At 35.3% G+C, this 20,347-nt stretch overlaps 3 protein-coding genes and 1 long non-coding RNA gene across 5 annotated transcripts; all 4 read right to left on the bottom strand.

Moving 5' to 3' along the window:
• Positions 1–321: 321 nt before the first annotated feature.
• LOC145065724 (receptor-like protein EIX2) lies at positions 322–2,975 on the bottom strand. Its single transcript, XM_079012785.1, has 3 exons — positions 2,265–2,975; positions 2,126–2,183; positions 322–1,968 (listed from the first exon to the last, which is right to left on the bottom strand). Exon 3 carries the CDS (start codon positions 1,730–1,732, stop codon positions 323–325), a length of 1,410 nt encoding a protein of 469 aa, XP_078868911.1. The 5' UTR covers positions 1,733–1,968; positions 2,126–2,183; positions 2,265–2,975; the 3' UTR covers position 322.
• An 8,425-nt stretch (positions 2,976–11,400) lies between these two features.
• LOC145067060 (uncharacterized) lies at positions 11,401–12,273 on the bottom strand. The gene has a single exon (XM_079014279.1). It carries the CDS (start codon positions 12,271–12,273, stop codon positions 11,401–11,403), a length of 873 nt encoding a protein of 290 aa, XP_078870405.1.
• Positions 12,274–13,160: 887 nt separating this feature from the next.
• Positions 13,161–14,279, bottom strand: LOC145067059 (uncharacterized). The gene has a single exon (XM_079014277.1). It carries the CDS (start codon positions 14,277–14,279, stop codon positions 13,161–13,163), a length of 1,119 nt encoding a protein of 372 aa, XP_078870403.1.
• Positions 14,280–16,006: 1,727 nt separating this feature from the next.
• Positions 16,007–19,406, bottom strand: LOC145065726 (uncharacterized). Of its 2 annotated transcripts, XR_013688520.1 has the most exons (7): positions 19,108–19,406; positions 18,972–19,023; positions 18,347–18,394; positions 17,967–18,039; positions 17,132–17,199; positions 16,559–16,842; positions 16,007–16,437 (listed from the first exon to the last, which is right to left on the bottom strand). It is a non-coding gene; the product is annotated as an uncharacterized LOC145065726 (long non-coding RNA). The 2 variants fall into 2 exon arrangements; XR_013688519.1 differs by having other exon boundaries at positions 18,972–19,406.
• Between the last annotated feature and the right edge of the window lie 941 nt (positions 19,407–20,347).

Here is a 20,347-nt window from a genome sequence, read left to right as displayed (position 1 = left end):
GAAGCCACTGCGGGAATCCATTACTGATATTGCAAGAACTGAGATTAAGAGATTTTAATTGGAATGGAGGTATCCACCCACGTGAAACATTGAATGTCAACTTAGTGTTAGAAGAAGCATCCAAGTCCTTCAACATGGAAAGGTTGGCAAAATAGGCTTCGGTAACTACTCCTTCTAAAGAATTGTTGGAGAGAACGAGAGAACGGAGTTTGGCAAGTTTCCCTATTGAAAGTGGAATAGACCCATTTAACAAATTAGAACTTAGATTCAAATCTGTTAAAGCTGCTAATGTTCCAAGGGACTTTGGAATTGAACCAGTCAATTAGTTAGAAGAAAGGTCAAGTTTGGTAAGGTTACCAGGGAACTCTGGAACAGGACCAGTCAAGTGATTTTGAGATAGATCTAGCACTTCTAAAAATCTTAATCTACTCAGAGATTCAGGGATTGAACCAACCAGTCTGTTGTACGATAGATCAAGAACTCTTAAATTCGCCAAAGAATCCTGGGAGCATTCTGATGCGTTTTTTGGTGAGTCAATCATTTCCATACCAAATTCATTATTTGTCACTCTCAACTGTTGCAGGTGGCACTGTCTCCAGATTCCAACATGCTCAATCTGCTTAAACTTGTTATAAGAAAGATGAAGCTCTAGAAGTTTAGGCATAATAGGAAGGGATGAATTCAACATGGTATCCAAAAGGTCAAGGACTCTTAGGGAGCTCATGTTAGTCAAAAAGGACAGAAATATGCCTCCAAGTGGATTAAAGCTAAGATCGAGGTGTTGGATGTTAGAAAGTGTACTGAAATTAAGACGAAGGGAAGATAGATGTGTCCTATTGAGCCCACAATCAAACAAATGCAGCTCTGATAGAGAAGGGATCATGCTTAGTAGGTCTGGAAAGTTCCATGCCAAACTAAGATTAAAGACGGAAAGATCGAGGAATGTGAGGGAGGTCATGTTTTGAAAAAAGGTAGGGAGTGGACCTTCGAAAGAATTGAAGCCAAGATCGAGGTGTTTGATGTTGGGAAGTATTCTACTCAAATTAAGAAAAGCACCAAGGTCAACATTGGAAAGTAGACAATTCGACAAACTTAACTCTTTCAACAAGGGAGTCATGTGAAGCAAAGTTTGATCCCAGTTTTGTGCTCCACTAAGATCCACTGAACTCAAGTCGAGAAGCTCGAGTGACGGAAGGCGAGAAATCCATGCAATTTCATCCGCCTTTAAAAAGTTTGAACCGAGATTAAGAACCTTTAAATTAGAAAGATTTCCAATTTGAGGAGGAATAATACCTTCAAAACCAGCATCAAATAGATTGAGGTAGGTCAGCTGTTTAAAGGATCCAATGAACTCAGGGATCTGACTTCCTAGAAAAAAACCATTCCCACTCAAGTCGAGGTATTTGAGATGCCTCAACTCTGCCAAAGAAGAGCTCACCTTATTACGAGTAAAGAAGTCGTAGTAGGAATCTGCATTAAGTTTAAGGCGTTGAACATTTCCAGTGACAGCATCACACTGGATTCCTTCCCACATGCAACACTCATTTCCAACCCATGAGGACAACATTTCAAAAGGATCTTGGATACTGTGTTTGAAGTTGAGAAGAGCAAGTCGCTCGTGCTCAGAGCAGATGACACTAACATTTCCAAGCCCCAAACAAGTATATGTGGCTGCAAACAAAAAAACACATACGAAAATGAGATGGAGCCCCAAACCCCTCCACTTTTCCATTATGAACCTAACTCAATTTTAGTTTAGAAGAAAGTTTAAACTGAAAGATGAATTGTGATGATGTAAGAATGGAATATTATGATCAAGTAACGAGTACATTTATAAAGACATAAATGAAGAATAACTTGTTGCAATATTGGAAGACTGAGTCAATGGAGAATCTGTATCCACAACTCAAATGAAAATTTGGCCGGCCAACTCTTTTTAAAATAAAGGATAAATTACAGAAATCGTCCCTGCAGTTATATGAAAATTTTGGATTAGGTCCCTAAAAGATTTTTAGTGCTGATTTCATTCCTAGGTTTTCAATTCATTTTGAGTTAAGTCACCTATTATTAACACCGTTTAGTTCATAAATGTTAAAAGTATGTGAATTTACTTATATAGCCTTACCTCTCCTCCACATCTTCATATCCACCGGATGAATGCAAATCGATCCCAAGCATTGGACCTGCAAATCAATTCCAAATGAAAAGCTCAATAATATCCCTTATAAAATATGCAAATTGATACCAATTGCCAAGCATCAGACCTACATATTAGCCTTTCAAAAACCTGCACATTCATGACAACCTTCAAATCGATTCTATAAACCAAATATTAACCCCATTACTCCTCTACCCAACCCACCCCTCACCATCTTCTTCTCCGGGAAACCACCCACAAGACCACAACTTCATCTTCTCCAGGAAATCCATCAATATTCATCTTACATGCAGTCCATAAATCTTCAAAAGGTTCCGGCGTCACTCTTTTTGTGTTACTTTCTAATACAAACCATTAATTAACAAAAGACCCATATGCATTTCATGAACAAAAATTCCAAATAAATGAATACCCTTGTTTTTTGTTCCTTCCTGATACGAGCTTTGGCGCACCATCCGCTGTGGTCGAAATTTTAGAACCTGGATTGGGGAATGGGGTTTTTGGGCTGTGCAAATCGATGAATAAAAAACGCAAGTACACTCGTTTAACCAAAAAAAAAAATAATTCCTGAACAAGAAATCCAGAAATCGATTGCGCACCCTAGATATCAATGAACAAGAAACCAAAAAAAAAAAATAATCATAAATTGATTTACAAAAAACCACAACAACTTTAATGGCTTCGACGCGTTCGTCTTCTACCTCCAGATATCCGCAAATAGAGAAGAACGAGAGGGAACAGAAGGAATAGAACTACCTGGTAAGGGTGCTTAGGTTAGGGGTTGAGTGGGGTGGCGAGTGACGACAGAGGGTCGATGTTGTAGTGACGGACAATGTGATGGGTATGAGAAACAGACGACAAGAGATCTAAAAGGGCTGGTGGGCGGACATCAAGGGTGAAATAGTAATTTAAAAGTATTTAACGGAAGAAAATAAACAATGTTAATGATTGGGACTTGATTCAAAATAAATTAAAACCCTAGGGATCAAATCAGCAATACAAATCTTTCAAGGACCCAATCCAAAATTATTGTATAACCACAGGTACTATTTCTGTAATTTACCCTAAAATAAAAAATAAAAAGAATAATTTAGAAAAAAAATTAATAATATGTTACGGACAATTTAATCATATAATATTTGTTAGGGAGCATAGCCTAACCAAAACCAAATCAAATCATAACGGCGGTTGGTTACAATTGAAAACACTGTAGTTGATTAAAAAATAGCAGTGACCATTTTTGTAATTTACTCTAAAAAATTGTTCAAGATATTTAACCAAGATGTTCAACGTAGACCTCACATTTGAGACATCAGTCTCTCCAAATCACATGCAACATTCACTTTGTTTATTTGTCTCATTTGGTTATTTTATTTGTCTTATTTTATAATATGAAAACAATAATTTTAATTTATCATACTAAAGTTACAAGTTACAAACTAATGAGTACATCAATCAAACATTGTGATGGGAGACTTGAAAGTCAATGGGAATTTTGTATCCATATGCATTTGGCCTTTATCTATATTTATTTTTCCAATGACAAACGTAATATACATGGAAGTTGACGTTTGATTTGTATCCACAAAATTAATTTTTTTTTTTGGCCATTGGCTATTTTTCTTTTCATGTGGATGAAAAAACTATATCGTAATCTAATACTTGCAATAATCTCTTGAATCACATTATTTAAAAACTATAGTATTATTTTTATATATTGAAATGCATAAACCTGTATGAATTTAGAAAAGATATATTATTATTTTAATAGATTTAAGTCGGAAATGATACACAGAACTCGTGAATTTGTTCACAGGAAAATGATACATAAGAGATCCAAGTAGTTTCTTTGTATGCCTCGCATGACTTTAAAGTCAACATGGAAGTCAATGGACAATTTGTATCAACGATCGTGTATTCTTTTGGTCTTTGTTCCTTTTTAATTTTCTCTTAATCAAAATAAGTATCTATATTAATATCTATATCTATATCTTTATCTATTAGGGTTTAAGTTCCAAAGGTGGAGACTTTATGAGCAAAAGGGACTTCATGGACCTAGATCTGTCCCATTTCAGTGATATATGTGTTGCAGATCCATAAAAATCCCAACTTGGTCGTCATTATGGAGTCATGCTTGAGTTATGGGCTTTAAAGTATTGGAAATGGAATGATTTGGGTGTTGGTGACTTTTACAGCCATGGAAAGGCTTAAAGTCACCGACTTTATGGATTAAGAGGCTTAGGGACAGTCAGATCTGAAAGTTAGACGTGTGTCTTAACCGTTTAAGACCCAAAATCAAAGGAGTATGAAACTGGGACTTACGCGGGGCGTAATCCCAGTATGCGCAACGTAGGGGGTCACGTACCCCGATTCTGTGAGGTGGCCGGGTACACCCAGCTTACAGGTTTGGCACGCGCAGCGTAACCCGGAGAGTTGACTTTTGTTGACTTTTAGGGTTTAGTCAATGTTTGGGTCTTTGAGCCATGAGAGGGGTAAAATGGTCTTTTAACCTTCTGGGAGAACTTAGAGAGGGATTAGTCTAGCCTTGAGAGTTGTATTGATTAGAGTAATGATTCCATGTAATTAGGGGGAGGCTACCAGTATTACCGAGTTCGAGATTTACCGAGTTACCTGAGGTGAGTCTTCTCACTGTACTTTACCTAGAGTGGTAATTAGAGCTATGTGACAGAGTATCTTGTATGCTATCTATATGATATGATTTTATGTGATTTGTGTTATGTATGATCCAGAGTTTACAGAGTTAGGACCAGAAGGTCCACAAAGTTAGGGCCAGAGGGCCCACTGAGTTATAGGACTGGAGGGTCCCACTGAGACATATTGACCAGGGGGTCAAACAGAGTTATAGCCTCGACTGGCTAATATGTGTTATATGTGGTATTTTGGGGAACTCACTAAGCATTTATGCTTACAGTGTTATGTGTTATGTGTTTCAGGTACTAGTGACGATCGCAGGAAGGCGCCGACATGATCCGTACACACAGACAGAAGACCTTATTTGTGATCGTGGGATATGTTTTTATTTGATGACAATTGTTGAACATGAGATTTGAGAATGTTTAAATGATAATTATGTTGTTTGAAAAATGAAAAATTGTTTTGAAAATTTACGTCGTTACAATTTAGATTCGTCGGATACAAACAAATTGATTTAAATTGTTATATTGATATAGGAGCCAGTCTTTGTATCGCAAGTAAATATGTTATTCCAAAAGAACATTGGATTAACACTCCAAAACCTATAAAGGTTTCTATAGCAAAAGAAACTGTAATTATCAACAAAAAATGTGTTGATTTACAGATAAGACTTGCTGGAGAAATATTCCATATCCCCTCTATATACCAACAAGAATGTGGAATAAATTTCATCCTAGGAAATAACTTATGCTTTTGTATAGACCATTTGTACAAAATTTCAAAACAGTTACTTTCCACAACAATGGTGTTCAAATCATTGTTGATAAAATCACAAACGCTTATAGAAGTGGAAAACATGGATTTTTAGAATCAATGAAAAATAATACAAAATTTAAAAAACCAGAACCTGTCAACATCTCTCAAAGAAAAATTGAAGAAACCTTGTCTTTTAAAATGTGGGAGAATGAGGAAGAGTTCAAATTTTTTACTTAACCAAGAAATTTTTTCAAAAATTGAAAGTTTACTTAAAAAAGTTTGCTCAGAAAATCCTATAGACCCAATAAAGTCTAAACAATGGATGAAAGAAAACATAAAATAAATCGACCGGACCACTATCATCACAGTTAAACCTATGAGATACAGTCTACTATAAAAATGTCATTCTATTTGAGTAGACACACAAATACAAATCACATGCATAATTTACAAAGAAAATAAGTTTAAAGGTTTTGTGTTGGTTTCAAGGCTTTGGACCATTTTTCGAGCCATGTTATTATTTTAAAGATTTAGTTTGTAAGTTTGTTATATGTTAATTCTTATTTTATATTTTTCTTGGTTTAAGTATTCTTTTAAAACAGTCATGTTGTGGTTGAAACTTTAATGTAAATTAGATTAGATTCATGTTATCGATCATATGTTATAGAAAGTTATATAGATAATATTTAATTAAATATTGTATATATGTTTGTATGTTTGTGTTGTTTCAAAGTAATAATTAATTAAAAATCGTGGATATGCAATATTATCCATAGTATCCATGTAAGTCTCTTTTAAAATGCAAATTGTCTATCTTATTACTTTATATTTTAGTACATGTTTAACATTTTAATTATAATAATAAGTGTCTTTTAAAAGTTTTCTTTTATTTATTATTAATAATAAGTGGTTTTAAAACTAATAACAATAATTATAAATAATAAAATCAAATTATAAAAATCATGGATATGTCATATTATCCATGTAGGTCTCTTTTGAATGCAAATTGTCTATCTTATTAATTTATTATTTAGTGTGTGTTTAACATTTTAATAGTAGTATTAAGTGTTTCTTAAAAATATTCTTTAACTTAATAATAGTAATAAGTGGTTTAAAACTAAAGAACAATAATTTTAAATGATAATAACATCAATTTATAAATTACATAACGTTAACAACAAATAAATTGTATTTTAAATGAACATCATTATTTAAATTAGAAAATAATCACTTAAGTAAAAAATTTAAATTAACCAATCATAACAGTTGTTAAAAATAATATTAAATTGGTAATTGTATTTAATTTTATTAATGAGGAATGTGGGTTGATGTCAATGAATAATATTGTTCAAAATATTATGTCAAAGTTAATGTTAACAACATAACCATTTTAAACATATATTTTTCAATATTTTAACAATATATATGTTGTGCAACGTACGTGAATTCGTCTAGTAAACTTATAAATGAAACATTTTTCCTTTCACCACATTCATTTGAAACTCTCATGCACGATTCCTTCATCACATTTATTTGAAATTCCCATAACCTTTTAATTTATTTATAATAATGATTATAAGTTGGTTCATAAGGTTAAATAAATATCAAACATAAAGTATAATCATATATAAACTAAATTTCAATAATAAAAGAACATATTTACTTCTACTTATAAAGTTATGTTTTTTTAACTTTTAACATATTATATTTAATTTATTAGTTTTAATATATTGTTGGATATAAACCGTTATCATTTTAAAGCTACAAATTTTGAACAATTTGTATAAAATACTTAAATAATTAATTTAAATATAATATTACATGGTCAACTTAAATATAAATCTCAGTTTAACTTAAACAATCCAAAGAATCTTTTTTAAATAGTTAAAAGTGATAAATTGTAGTATCTTTCTAATAATGATTATAAGTTGGTTAATAAGGTTAAATAAATATCAAACATATAGCGTAACCACAAATAAATTAAATTTCAATATTAACATAATATCTTTACTTTTATTTAGAAAGTTATGTCATTAACATTTAATATATTATACTTAATTTATTATATTTAATATGTTGTTGTATGTAAATCATTATCAGTTTAAAGCTACAATTTTTGAACTGTTTGGACAAAATACTTAAATTGTTAATTTAAATATAACATTACAGTGTGAACCTAAATATAAATTCAAGTTCCACTTAAAAAACCCAAAGAATATTTTAGTTAAAAGTAATAAGTTGTAGCGCTAAATGCAAAAACTAAATTGTAATATCAGTTTAATTACAATATTTCCTAAAGATATTTTTATAATCGTTAAAAGTTTTAAAATAAATAGCTTATAAAAACTTACAATAACAATAGTTAAAAATAACCTTACATAAATGATTATATTGTTACTTTTAAAATTAAAAAAACAATGTTTGATGTTTTAAATAATTATAATGATAGAAATTAAAATGTTAAGCAAATAAATTTTAAAAAAAATTAATTAACAAAAACAACAACTATAAATAACATTAAACCATATATTATATTTAATTTTATTAATTGTTATGCAGTTATAATATATATATATATATATATATATATATATATATATATATATATTATCATATAATTCAAAATAATCAATATATTATATCAACTTAGTATACGAATTAGTATATAAAATTTAACAACAACGTTATTCTTATATTTTAAAAAAAATATATTTGTAAACATTTCAACTATATAGATGTTTTTGTGCAACACATTGCACCGCATTCATTTGAAACCTCCATGACTTTTCAATTTCTTTCTAATAATTATTATAAATTGGTTAATAATGTTAAAGTAATGCAAAAACTAAATTATAATCATAAATTAGCTAAACTACAATATTAAAATATCATAATAAAGTGAACTAAAAAACCTTCAGAAATTTCCATTTCCATACTTTTAAGTTTGTTGGCCATGTCATTCATTACCATTATGTGTTCTCGGACACCACCAGATCCTTCATATTTAGTTGTGAGCATTTTAAGGATAAGAGTACTAGCATGGCCTTTAGAGGTACCCTTGAATTGCTCCTCAACCGACTTAATATATCCGGTGGCTGTTTTAGAATCAGGAATTGCACCACAGATAACAGATGATATGGAGCTTCTAATGATCATTAGAGACATGCGGTTTGATCACTCCCACTGATCAAAAACACGTTTTTCATCAATAGTGGATTTATCGGTTAAGGGCTTAAGCCATATAAATACCACATTATGGCTCAAACCCTAGCCTCCTTACATCCCCTCATCCTTAGAAACCCTAGAAACCCTCTCTTACTCCATTCTTGTGTGTGTGTGTGTTTGGACTTTTGAAGCTTGTTTTGGTGAAGTAGAGCTTGGAATTAGAAGAGAAGAGAAGTTGGAGAAGATGAACTTTTGTATCCTGAGCTCAAGGATCTGAGATTACCTCACCTTTTGGCACTAATAGGAGGTATAAAGCTTCCAACTTTCCTCATAAATGCTTAGATCTAGTTTTATGGAGCTTTGGACCTTTTTAGGTCCAAAGAACAGATTTTTATGGTGCAACTTCGTATTTAGGCTTAGGGTTGCCACCCTTAGAGCTAAATGTGTCCCATAAGCAGTAAAGTTTCAATCTTTAGGGCCTATTGATAACCATGCATGAGATCTAGCCATTTCATGAAGTTAATTGCTATATTCTAAGTTTGGGATCACTTGGTGGGTTGCAAGCCACCAAGTAGTCGACTTTATGGGCTAAGACGTTATTGGACTCAGATCTGTAATTTGGACTTAGTGTCTTTAAGGATTAAGAAGTTTTGAAGAAGATGGCTTAACAGAGTAGCACGCTGGGTGTACACGCCAACAAGCGCATCTTACAAGCCATTCAAGAAGTATGTGTAGTGTATAGAGGAGTACGCTCATCGTACTCTCCGATTTTAGGCTTACGACTTTTGGTCCTCGGTTTGAGCCGATCTTTAGGCTTAGCAGTTATTGGGCCGAAATGGCCCATCAAAAATTAGATAATGGACCAAGGACATGGTTGGGATTAAGGAAAGGCCCATTTGAGGAATTGGGCCCAATTTAGAAGATTAGGCCATTAGTGGGTCTTTAGTTGGCCATTAGCAGGCTTAGAAAAGTTAAAAGGGATTGGGCCCAGGTTATGGTCCAAATTAGCTCAGAAGGAAAAATGGTCATTTTCCCCTTCAAAGGATTCTTAGTTTTTGACTAAGTTTTCCTTGTGAATTTATAGTCGGGGAGTCGTTGGAGCAGCCATCGGAGATTTCCTCACTTGAAATATCAGCATCCAGCTTGAGAGGTGAGTTATCATTCAGTAGGAACAGGTCTAAGGCACCAAGGCCAGCCCGTATATGTGATATGTTAGTATTTGAGTGTGGGCAGGGCCCGAATCTTGTAGTATTATTTGAGTATAGTTATGTGACTGTTTGATAGATATGTTTGTTATTAGTGTGATACTTGTATGCATGTTAGTAGCGGAGTGTGGGCGGGGCCCGAATCTCCCAGACAGCGGAGTGTTAGGACTAGATAGAAATTACACAACAAATCTGATCTACTAAGCTCTCACCAACATTCCCCCTCAAGGTGGTGAGTGGATATCAACCATTCCCAGCTTGTCAAGAGAGCTTTCAAATATTCTTCCACACACAGCCTTAGTTAGCATATCAACCAACTGCTCTTTCGATGCAACATGTGGTAACTCCACGGTTCTTTTCTCAAAGTGGTCCTTAATGAAATGCCGGTCAATCTCCACATGCTTTGTTCGATCATGTTGTATAGGATTGTTAGCAATTTTCACAACAGATTCATTATCACAATATAATAGCATGGGTGTAATCAATACTATTCCCAAATCCATGAGAATTCTTCTTATCCATAGTAGTTCACATATTCCATGTACCATTCCCCGAAACTCGGCCTCCGCACTTGATCGAGACACTACTTTTTGCTTTTTACTCCTCCATGTCACTAAATTTCCTCCCACAAATGTGAAGTATCCAGAGGTAGAATTGCCATCCATTCGATCACTACCCCAATCAGCGTCTGTGTAACCTCTTACTTCTAGTTCCTTGTTGCGATCTGTGTTCCTTCCAAAAAATAAGCCTTTTCCAGGAGATGACTTAAGGTAACTTAGTATTCAGTTAACAACATTCATGTGTTCTTCTCCTAGAGCATGCATAAAATGACTAACCACGCTCACAGCATACGCAATGTCTGGTCGTGTATGAGCCAAATATATAAGTTTTCCCACCAATTTTTGATACCTTTCTTTGTTTGCTAGAACTTGGTTCTCACTGATTGACAATGAGTGATTAGTTTCAATAGGAGTATTAACCAGTTTGCAATCTAGCATTCCAGTTTCAGCCAGTAGATCCAATACGTATTTTCGCTGGCAAAGGTTGATTCCTGCTCTTGACCTAGATACTTCAATGCCTAAGAAGTACTTTAGGTGACCTAGATCCTTTAACTCAAACTCTGTAGCAAGAACCTTTTGTAACTTGGTTATTTCCTCATGATCGTTTCTAGTTACCACCATGTCATCTACATAAACTATGAGAGCTGTAACCTTATCTTTTCCTCCTTTGACGAAGAGCGTATGGTCAGCATCACTCTGTTTGTATCCAATTTTCTTCATAAAGGTTGAAAACCTCCCAAACCACGCACGAGGAGATTGCTTTAACCCATATAATGCCTTCTTTAACTTGCAAACTCTTTCGTTGCTGTTTGTTCCTGGTGGTGGATCCATATATACCTCTTCCTCCTGGTATCCATTCAAGAAAGCGTTATTTACATCAAATTGTTTCAAGGGCCAGTCTCTACTCGCTGCAATGGATATCAAAATTCTGATCGTATTCATCTTTGCTACGAGCAAATGTATCTCCATAGTCTATGCCATATTTTTGTGTATATCCCTTTGCTACGAGTCTAGCTTTATACCGGTCTATGTTTCCCTTTTCATCGAGTTTGATGTTATAAATCCACCTACATCCTACTGTTTTCTTGCCTTTAGGAAGATTCACAAGCTCCCATGTCTCATTCTTTTGCAGCGCCTCCATTTCTTCATTCATTGCCTTTTTCCACTTTACATCTTTTAGAGCTTCTTGTACATCTCTTGGAATAGTAACAGATGACATTTTTTCTACCCTTAGAGCATGAGTATCTGAAAGCCTGTGGTGTGATACAAAGTTCCCGATGGGGTATTTTGCTTTTGCTTTTAAGTCAGGTACATATTGTCTCTTTGGTTGGCCTCGATTGATCCTCACTGGGTAACGCCTTTCGCTTCCTTCTTCATTCATATCCTGCAAGACAACATCAGAATTCCCAGAATTGACATCTGGGATATTAGTAACATCTGGAGTGTTAGTGGTATTAGGTTGTTCCGACTCCAGCTCATGGTTTTCATGGTTTCCGTTTGTACTAGGCTCTGGCTCACTATTGGTACTAGGCGTATCGACATCAATTTGAATTTCGTAATTCCCACATTCACCTTCTTCTTCATCAAAAAACATGGATAGTTCATGAAAGTCATGTGTTTTCACTTCTTCGTTTTTCTCCCCCTGAAGGGAACATTCATGACCAAAGTATGGAATTGTTTCATGAAATGCAACATCACGCGTGACATGAACCTTATTTTGGATAAGATCAAAACATATATACCCTTTCTTTGCATCTGCATACCCAAGAAACATGCATCGAACTGACCTTGGCTCCAAATTTCCCACATTTTGGTGAACATATGTGGTACACCCAAATATGCGTGGTTCAAGACCATCACTTGTTTGTATTCCTGTAAGGTCACAAAGCTTTTGTAGTGGAGGTTTAAAACCTAGTACCTTTGATCGTGTTCGGTTTAAGAGATACGCAGATGATCGTAATGCCTCACCCCAAAATTTTTCGAGGTACTTCCATATCAAAGAGAGAGGCTCGAACTATTTCGAGGAGTTGTCTGTTTCTCCCCGCAGCTAGTCCGTTTTGTTGGGATGACCGAGCACATGAATTTTGGTGGTGAATCAAGTTTGCCTTACAAAAATTCTTCATTTGATTGTTTATATACTCCCCCCATTATCGGACTGGAGTATTTGGACTTCCCTCCTGTACATAGTTTTTATAGTATTGTATAGTTCTTCAAAAGCATTGAATACCTCCCCTTTGTGTTTAAGGAGTGGTACCCATACCATACGAGTACTTTCTTCAATAAAGGTTACAAAGTACTTTGCACCATCAGGAGTGGGTATAAGAGCAGGACCCCATACATCCGAGTGAATTTTCATAAATGGAACGAAAGTTTTATTATCGCTAGAACCATATGAAAATTTTGTGTTTTTTGCTAACTCACAAATACCACACTTGAAATCACTATCCGTTACATTTGAAAGTAAATTAGGTTTAAGCTTCCTAAGATAACCAAAAGATAAATGTCCTAGCCTACGATGCTATAACATTGCCACACTTATTTATTTCCACTACTCCTTCATGATATGCTTGACTTTGATGATTTTCTTCAAGATAATACAACCTGCCACGCCTAGTACCATAGCCAAGAGTCTGATGAGTTTCCATATCCTGAAAGACACAATCATTTTTTCCAAAAAATTACATAACAGTTTAGTGCTTCTGTAATTTGGCTGACGGATAGTAAATTTGAAGATAGTGAGGGAACTACAAGAACACAATCAAGATCCATAGAGTTTGTTACTTTTACAGTTCCTTCACCAACTACATGTGCCATTTCCCCATTTGCGGTTTTAACATTTGCTTGTTTTGGAGTATGATACTTAATTAATTTTGCTGGATCATTCGTCATATGATCTTTTGCACCTGTATCAATTATACACCTGTTATTTTGATTGTTTTGGTTACTAATGGACATACCCGTGTTTGTAGAAGTGTGAGCTGCTATAGGAATAGTCGTTTCCTCAGTTTGTGAAGACTTGACAGTAGCAGCTTGGCCAATCTTTTTTCTAGGTTTCTTTGTGAAATCCCACCACTCCGGGTAGCCAATAAGTTCATAGCATTTGGTTTTTGATTGTCCATCTTCGCCACAGTGAGTACACATAAGCATATTTCCCTTGTTATTTCTTCCTTTGGTGTTCTGAGTTCGATTTCGTGAGGCCAAATGCACCATGCTGTCAGGTTCTGGCTTGGGTTCCTCCATTGATTGTCTTTGACTATGGTCTTTGCGAATGTAGGCATACGATGATTCAAGATCGAGGGGTGGATCCTTCCTTAGGATTTCGCTCCTAGCCTGGTTAAACTCCTGATCCAGACCTGCTAGGAAAATGTGGACTCGAAATCTTGATAGAGTTTTGCTTGATGCTACCGTAGACTCCACAGTGTCCTCTTCAGGGGTTAATCGAGCATCAATCTCTTGGAAGATACTTACCAACTCGTTGTAGTAAGTTGGTAAGGATCTCCCACTCTGACGAGTATTGAAGGACCTTATGTTCAGTTCAAACAACTGGGTTTCATCGGACCCATCATAGAAGGTTTTTTTCACTGCTTCCCAAATTTCAGCTACTGTTTGGAGATGAATAAATCGGCGCATTAGGGTTGGATTCATTGAGTCAACGAGCCAACTCTTGACCCTATTGTTATCAGTGATCCAAGTTTCGATCGCCTTTTCATTCGTTGTTGGTTTCGTCGATGTACCGGTAAGGAGCCCCGATTTGCTCCGAGCTCCGATACGCATCTCCATCAATTGAGACCACAATTTGTAGTTTGTCTCATACTCCAGTAGGGAATAGGGCATCATGAATTATCTGCACAATCACAAATGAGTTGGATGGTCCTGAAGAGTCGCCTTCGTTTCCCATGGTCCTTTAGTAATCTGATGATTCGATGATTTAGGATCTATTCTGCTCTGATACCATGAAAAACTATGAGATCAGGAACAGATGTGGAGTAATTTCCCGGTATATTATTTATTCATTGGATGGTACATGTATATATATATATACAATATAGGAGCTAAGAAATCACCTACAATACAGGATACAACCATTAATCTAGGACTAGATAGAATTTACACAACAAATCTGATCTACTAAGCTCTCGCCAACAGACGAAGAAGATGACATTGTCAGTGCTGTTTTGTATAAGATGATTATGACTCCTCTCTTATGTGATGACTTTAGTTGTTTCTATGTTACAAATTATTATCTTTCTCTTTTCACTATGTGTATAGGCTGGATTCTTTGAAGGATGCTGCTATAATAAACATTAGACTAGCAAATCAATTATGTAAACTATGGTAGCAATGTGTAAATATTGTATCTATATATTTTTTCCAATGTAATACAACGAAACGTGATCACGTTTCCTTGTATTACATCTACATCGGAATATATATATATATATATATATATATATATAGATAGATACAATATTTACACATTATTAAGAAGTTGAAGAACCTATACTCAATCAAATGTCCGAAGAAGGATTGTTTTGTGAAAAAACAAAGATTGATGTCACCAAAAGCTTGTATGAAGGATGCTTGGCAGAAAAGATAGTTCACATGGAACTACGCACACAAGCTGGAAACAACTCTCCGAAATCTGATTCAGCTAATGAAGTTGACCAATGTCAAAATGAAAAGCTAAGTTTAGAAAAAAAAAGGAACTACCCGTTGATCCGTTAGTGTTGGAATCTAAGGGTATGTTAATGGTTTTGCAATAACAGGAGATATTGATGTTAGAGCTGTTAAAGATCAAGTGAATCTCGAGAATGAATCCACTATTGATCCTCTTGTGTTGATAAAGAGTAATGAAATTGTTGATGATGTTAATGGTCATCTATGCAAAAACACATGGGATAAGAACAAGTTTTTAAAAACACTGAAGGGAATGATGCTAATAAGATCCTATATGTGGCCGATGAGATTGATGATTGGCTCCCTGTTGTTAGCACTACTAGAAAAAAGGCCTTTTACGATGCTCATTGCGCGTCGTAAAACGCTCAGACGATGCGCAAATGCGCGTCAAGGAAGGCCCTGTCATAACGAGAGACGACGCGCATTTACGACACGCATTTACGACGCGCGGTTATGACGCGCAATGCGTATCTAGGAAGGCCCTGTCATAAAGATAGACAACACGCACTTGCATGTCGTAACCTTACGACGCACGTGTTTATGACACGCAATGCGTATCAAGGAAGCTCCTGTCAAGAAAGGCCATGTCATAAATGAGGATGACACACCTTTTTGCGTATCGTAATTTTAAATGTTTAAAAAACATATTATTTATAGATTTACTAATTTTCAAATTAAATTTGCATTTAATGTCTCATAACAAAAAATAAAATACCATATACAGAAAATACAATCCATTGCATAAAATTTAATGTCATACAAATAATCGATCCATGGAAAGATAAAACAAATCAATAGAAGTTTTCTCCCTATACATGATTATCGCATACTAAATAACAAACTTTATTTCATATTCATACATATGATTACATTATTCATTACAAAAAACATATACCTACATCTTCGCCTAAAATGTTATTGCATGATGCAAGTTGGCCATTTCATTGATGGATCACCAAGAGGAAGACCAACAACTACTGTTAAGATTCACAAATATGATAATATTTAAGAAAACAGAAGGCCAAATTTGTAAATTGTAATTGAACCTTCTCTGTGGATTCAGCTTTGTTCTCGGCTCCTAAAGTTTCAATGGCGGCGCCTCTTGTTTGGCGCCATATACAAGCTTCATCTAGCGGCTCCACAAGCTCTGTATCTTGAGGGATTTCCACTTTCATCCAGGCTTCAATATAGCCCATACTTGTATAAAATATTAAAACAAGAAGCATGTAAGAGTTTTCAGCTTTTAGACACCTCCGATCCACTGTAAATTATATATACACCCAAAATAAATAAATAAATATAAAAACACAGTTCAGGATTCATGATGAAAATTTTTGTCCATCTATTATCTAAGAGAAAGAGTAATAGGAGTTAAAAGGGACCTTTTTTCAATATATGCAGATCTATCAGAGCAGTTAGCAGCTTCTGCTAATCTTCGAAATGGGCTTTTACTTTGGTCAACTTGAAAAGGCCAAAAAAGTGTAACACCGAGAATTTCAAAATAATTTTTCAAAAATTATAAAAACATTTCTCATTAACTTTTCATAAAAAACGTTAAGTTTAAATCCCAATTCACATTATACAAAATCCCAAGATCATATGTATATCAAAATCCCATGCGTGTGTACAGATCAAGCCGGCGCCTTCCCACGGTCATCGCTAGTACCTGAAACAACAACACTAACACTATAAGCACAAAGCTTAGTGAGTTCCCCAAAATACCACATAAACATATATTAGCCACTCGATGCTATAACTCTATGGGTCCGTGCACCCAAGCTCTGTGAACCCTCAGGTTCTAACTCTAGGAACCTTCCGGTTCCAACTCTATAAACATGCACAACATAAATCACATAGATATCATGCAGTACAACACATAGCATACACATAATATACATACTCTGACACATAACTCTGATTACCTACTCAAGGTAAAGTATAGTGAGAAGACTCACCTTGTATATCTCGATAACTCGCGAATCCGGGAAAACACTCGTGCTCGATCCTCCGAGCTATAATCCTCCTATAACATCATACATCTCTGATTAACACTTTTACCACTAAGGTTGACTACCCCTATCAAGTCAACTCTGGTCAACTTTGGTCAACGATCAACTTTGACCGGACTCGGCGAGTGCACTAGGGCAACTCGGCGAGTCTATACGTATTCACCAACTCTCTAGGATTCTCTTTTGACACGTCGAGTACTCCCCTGACTCGACGGGTTCCACCTGGCATGAATCGCGGGGCCACCACGACTCAACTCGCCGAGTCTCAAGAACAACTCGGCGAGTCCCAGCTCGACTCAGTCTAACTGTCCACCCTCTCTAACTCTCCCTGGCTCACTGAGTCGACCCTTAACTCGGCAAGACCACTCGCTGAGTGGTTAAGGACAATCTTCATGCTACTCGCCGAGTCTGTTCTTCAGACTCAGCAAGTCCATGCCATGCATCAACCCAAACTAGCTTCTGAGGTCAGATCCGCACCATCCACTCACAGATCTGGCCCTCCTAAACTTATTCATCACGCAAAGTTCATATCTTGGTTACCATACAACACTCACAAGGCTCTTTTTGGAGGAATGACTTCTAGAATGGCAACCCTAGCCTCCAACCCAAAAGGGAGGACATAAAGCATGACATTAGGGACTCTCTGGACCTGCTAAGGTCCAGATCTAGGCACCATATCCCCATGGGACCTCTCACACTTCCAATACAAAGCAAATAAGGCATGAAGAAACCCTAGATTTGACCATATCAACAAAATACGAAAATAAGCTCTGAAGGATACCTCAAGAAGCCTCCTCTGATGAAATGAAAGAAGATCCAAGCTCCCCAACTCTTCTAGCTTGCCCTTCCTCTTCCTTTCTTGCAAAAACACACAAATTTGGTGAACAATGGCCTCTTTCTCACTCACACGAATCCCCCAGCTGTTTTGGTGCTCTCAAGATCCAGGTAGCCACAATGAAGGGCCATAAGGTCCTTTAAATAGGGCTTAAGACCGGGAAATTAGGGTTTCATTAAACAGCGAGGACTCGCCGAGTCCATCCCTTGGACTCGTCGAGTCCGGGCGCGAACCCGCGTCCTGAACCGCGATCCTACTCGGCGAGTCTGAGCTCCAACTCGCCGAGTCCCCTCACAAAACATTAAAAACATAAGCATAAAAGATACCTGGAAATCCGGGCTGTTACAAAAAGCATGCTTCAAGTCTCTCAAAATCTGCATAAAAGATTAATAACTGATATGAATAATAGATATAGTATGGCGGACTTCCCAAATCAACAAAAAGACTGCTGTACTAATACTCTAATATGCATAAATTCAAAAATATATTTACAGATTCTCTTCTACTTACCCAATATGATAAATAAGTTAAAAAAAAAGCAGGGAACTGAAAATTAGTAGAAAAACCTAGCCTGAAAACGTGCAAGGCGTTCAGGATTAATGCATTGAATGTTCATGCCTAATAGCTGTTAAGACATGACAAGTTATGTTAATAGCTATTAAGACATGACAAGTAATGAAAATTGTTGGTGAATGACTAAAGTGGGTCATAAATGGGTTACATTAAATTGGTAAATGACATCTAATAATGGGTTGGAATGTAGAGTCTCTAAGCAACAGAGTGTAAAGAAAATTAAAATATGATACTTTTGTGTTTTTAATATATTATGTGACAATAAATTAATAAATTATGACATGGTCCAAGATCTAAATACGACACTTAATGGAATGAATTAATTAATTAGACATTGCTTTTAAATAGAAAACATGCATGTAAATGATAAGGCAATACCTGAACTGTGTAAATAATAATACTCAAATACTAAAATTGCATCACACGATTCCTGCAACAAATCAAATCACACTCTGTAATGGAGTGAATTATTACATATAAAATATATTGAATTAAACCAGGGACTGATCCATACCATGCACCATAACACTGCTTCCATCACATCAGATAAACAAACCAATTTATTACTTTTAACAAATTTCTCAACTACCTAAGTTATATGGCATTTAAGTTTTTTTGATCTGAATGTTTGATATACATTTATTTAGAGTATAAATTGGAAGGACATGAATTCTTTTTTTTTTTTTTTTCCGTATTTATGAGTTTAGTTGGGGACACATTTGCTACATCCCCATTTGAAACCCGATCTCTGTTCATCAATAAACATGAATTACTGATTCAAAAATAATAAAATATATGATCATTGCATATAAGTTATAATGCTACCAACCTCGCAGTGCATCTTCTATTGCGGTAATGCAAGCATCACAATCAGTGTTGTAACCATTGACTGATAATCAGAAAAGAATATGTTGAATCAGCTTTAACCTTTTCATATTTTGATTGCAAATAAATGCCTTAATTTCACTTAGCTTATATTATGCTTGGTTCTTAGTTTATTACCTTAGCAAGGGAGTCAACTTCATCACATCATGCTACTACTGATTCCTTATGTGGCAGTCCAATACTATTCGTTCCATCAAAGAGAATACATGAATGAATGCATTAGAAAGACCTAATCAATAACAGTGTTATATTTTTAACTGATCAACTTTGAAAACTAGTTTTGTGATTAAATCAAGTACCTGAAACCAACAAAGTCGGTACATGAAAAAACTCTGAGAAACTCCTTGATGTTATCAACCAGGAGGGGGGCATAAATTCCATTATAATTGCAGTATCTAAAAGCTGGATTATCCAGCTGTGTACCATGAGAGAAAACCAAGTCCAGCAAAGCACCATGTATATGTATTGTTTGGAGAAAAATTTGTTATTATAAACTAATAGGGGTATTTTAGGAATTTTAGAGGCTGACTGGGGAATGAACTTTCGTTCCTTGAAACTAGTGACCTACTCTCATCTTGGTCACACAAAGTTACAAGAAATTAAAAAAGATATCAAATTTTAAAAATGACACCTGTAACTGTGCCAACCTGGCACATGCTGAAATGTCTCATCCACTCTGCCCAATAAAATAAAAGCTAAAACTGTATCATTGACTCATACATATTAGTTATATACCATGTTACTCTGCTGATAATGGGTTAATGACATGTAAGGCATGCTTGAGGATGTTTCACGCCCACCCAGTAGTAAAAGAACAGCTTGAACCTGATCAACAACACGACTTCATTTCTTTTTATTACATAACCACT

This window comes from Lactuca serriola, chromosome 8, assembly GCF_051521515.1.
Source record: "Lactuca serriola cultivar US96UC23 chromosome 8, Lser_US96UC23_V15, whole genome shotgun sequence".
Lineage (NCBI taxonomy): Eukaryota > Viridiplantae > Streptophyta > Magnoliopsida > Asterales > Asteraceae > Lactuca > Lactuca serriola.
This window is presented reverse-complemented; position numbering and strand designations above follow the sequence as displayed.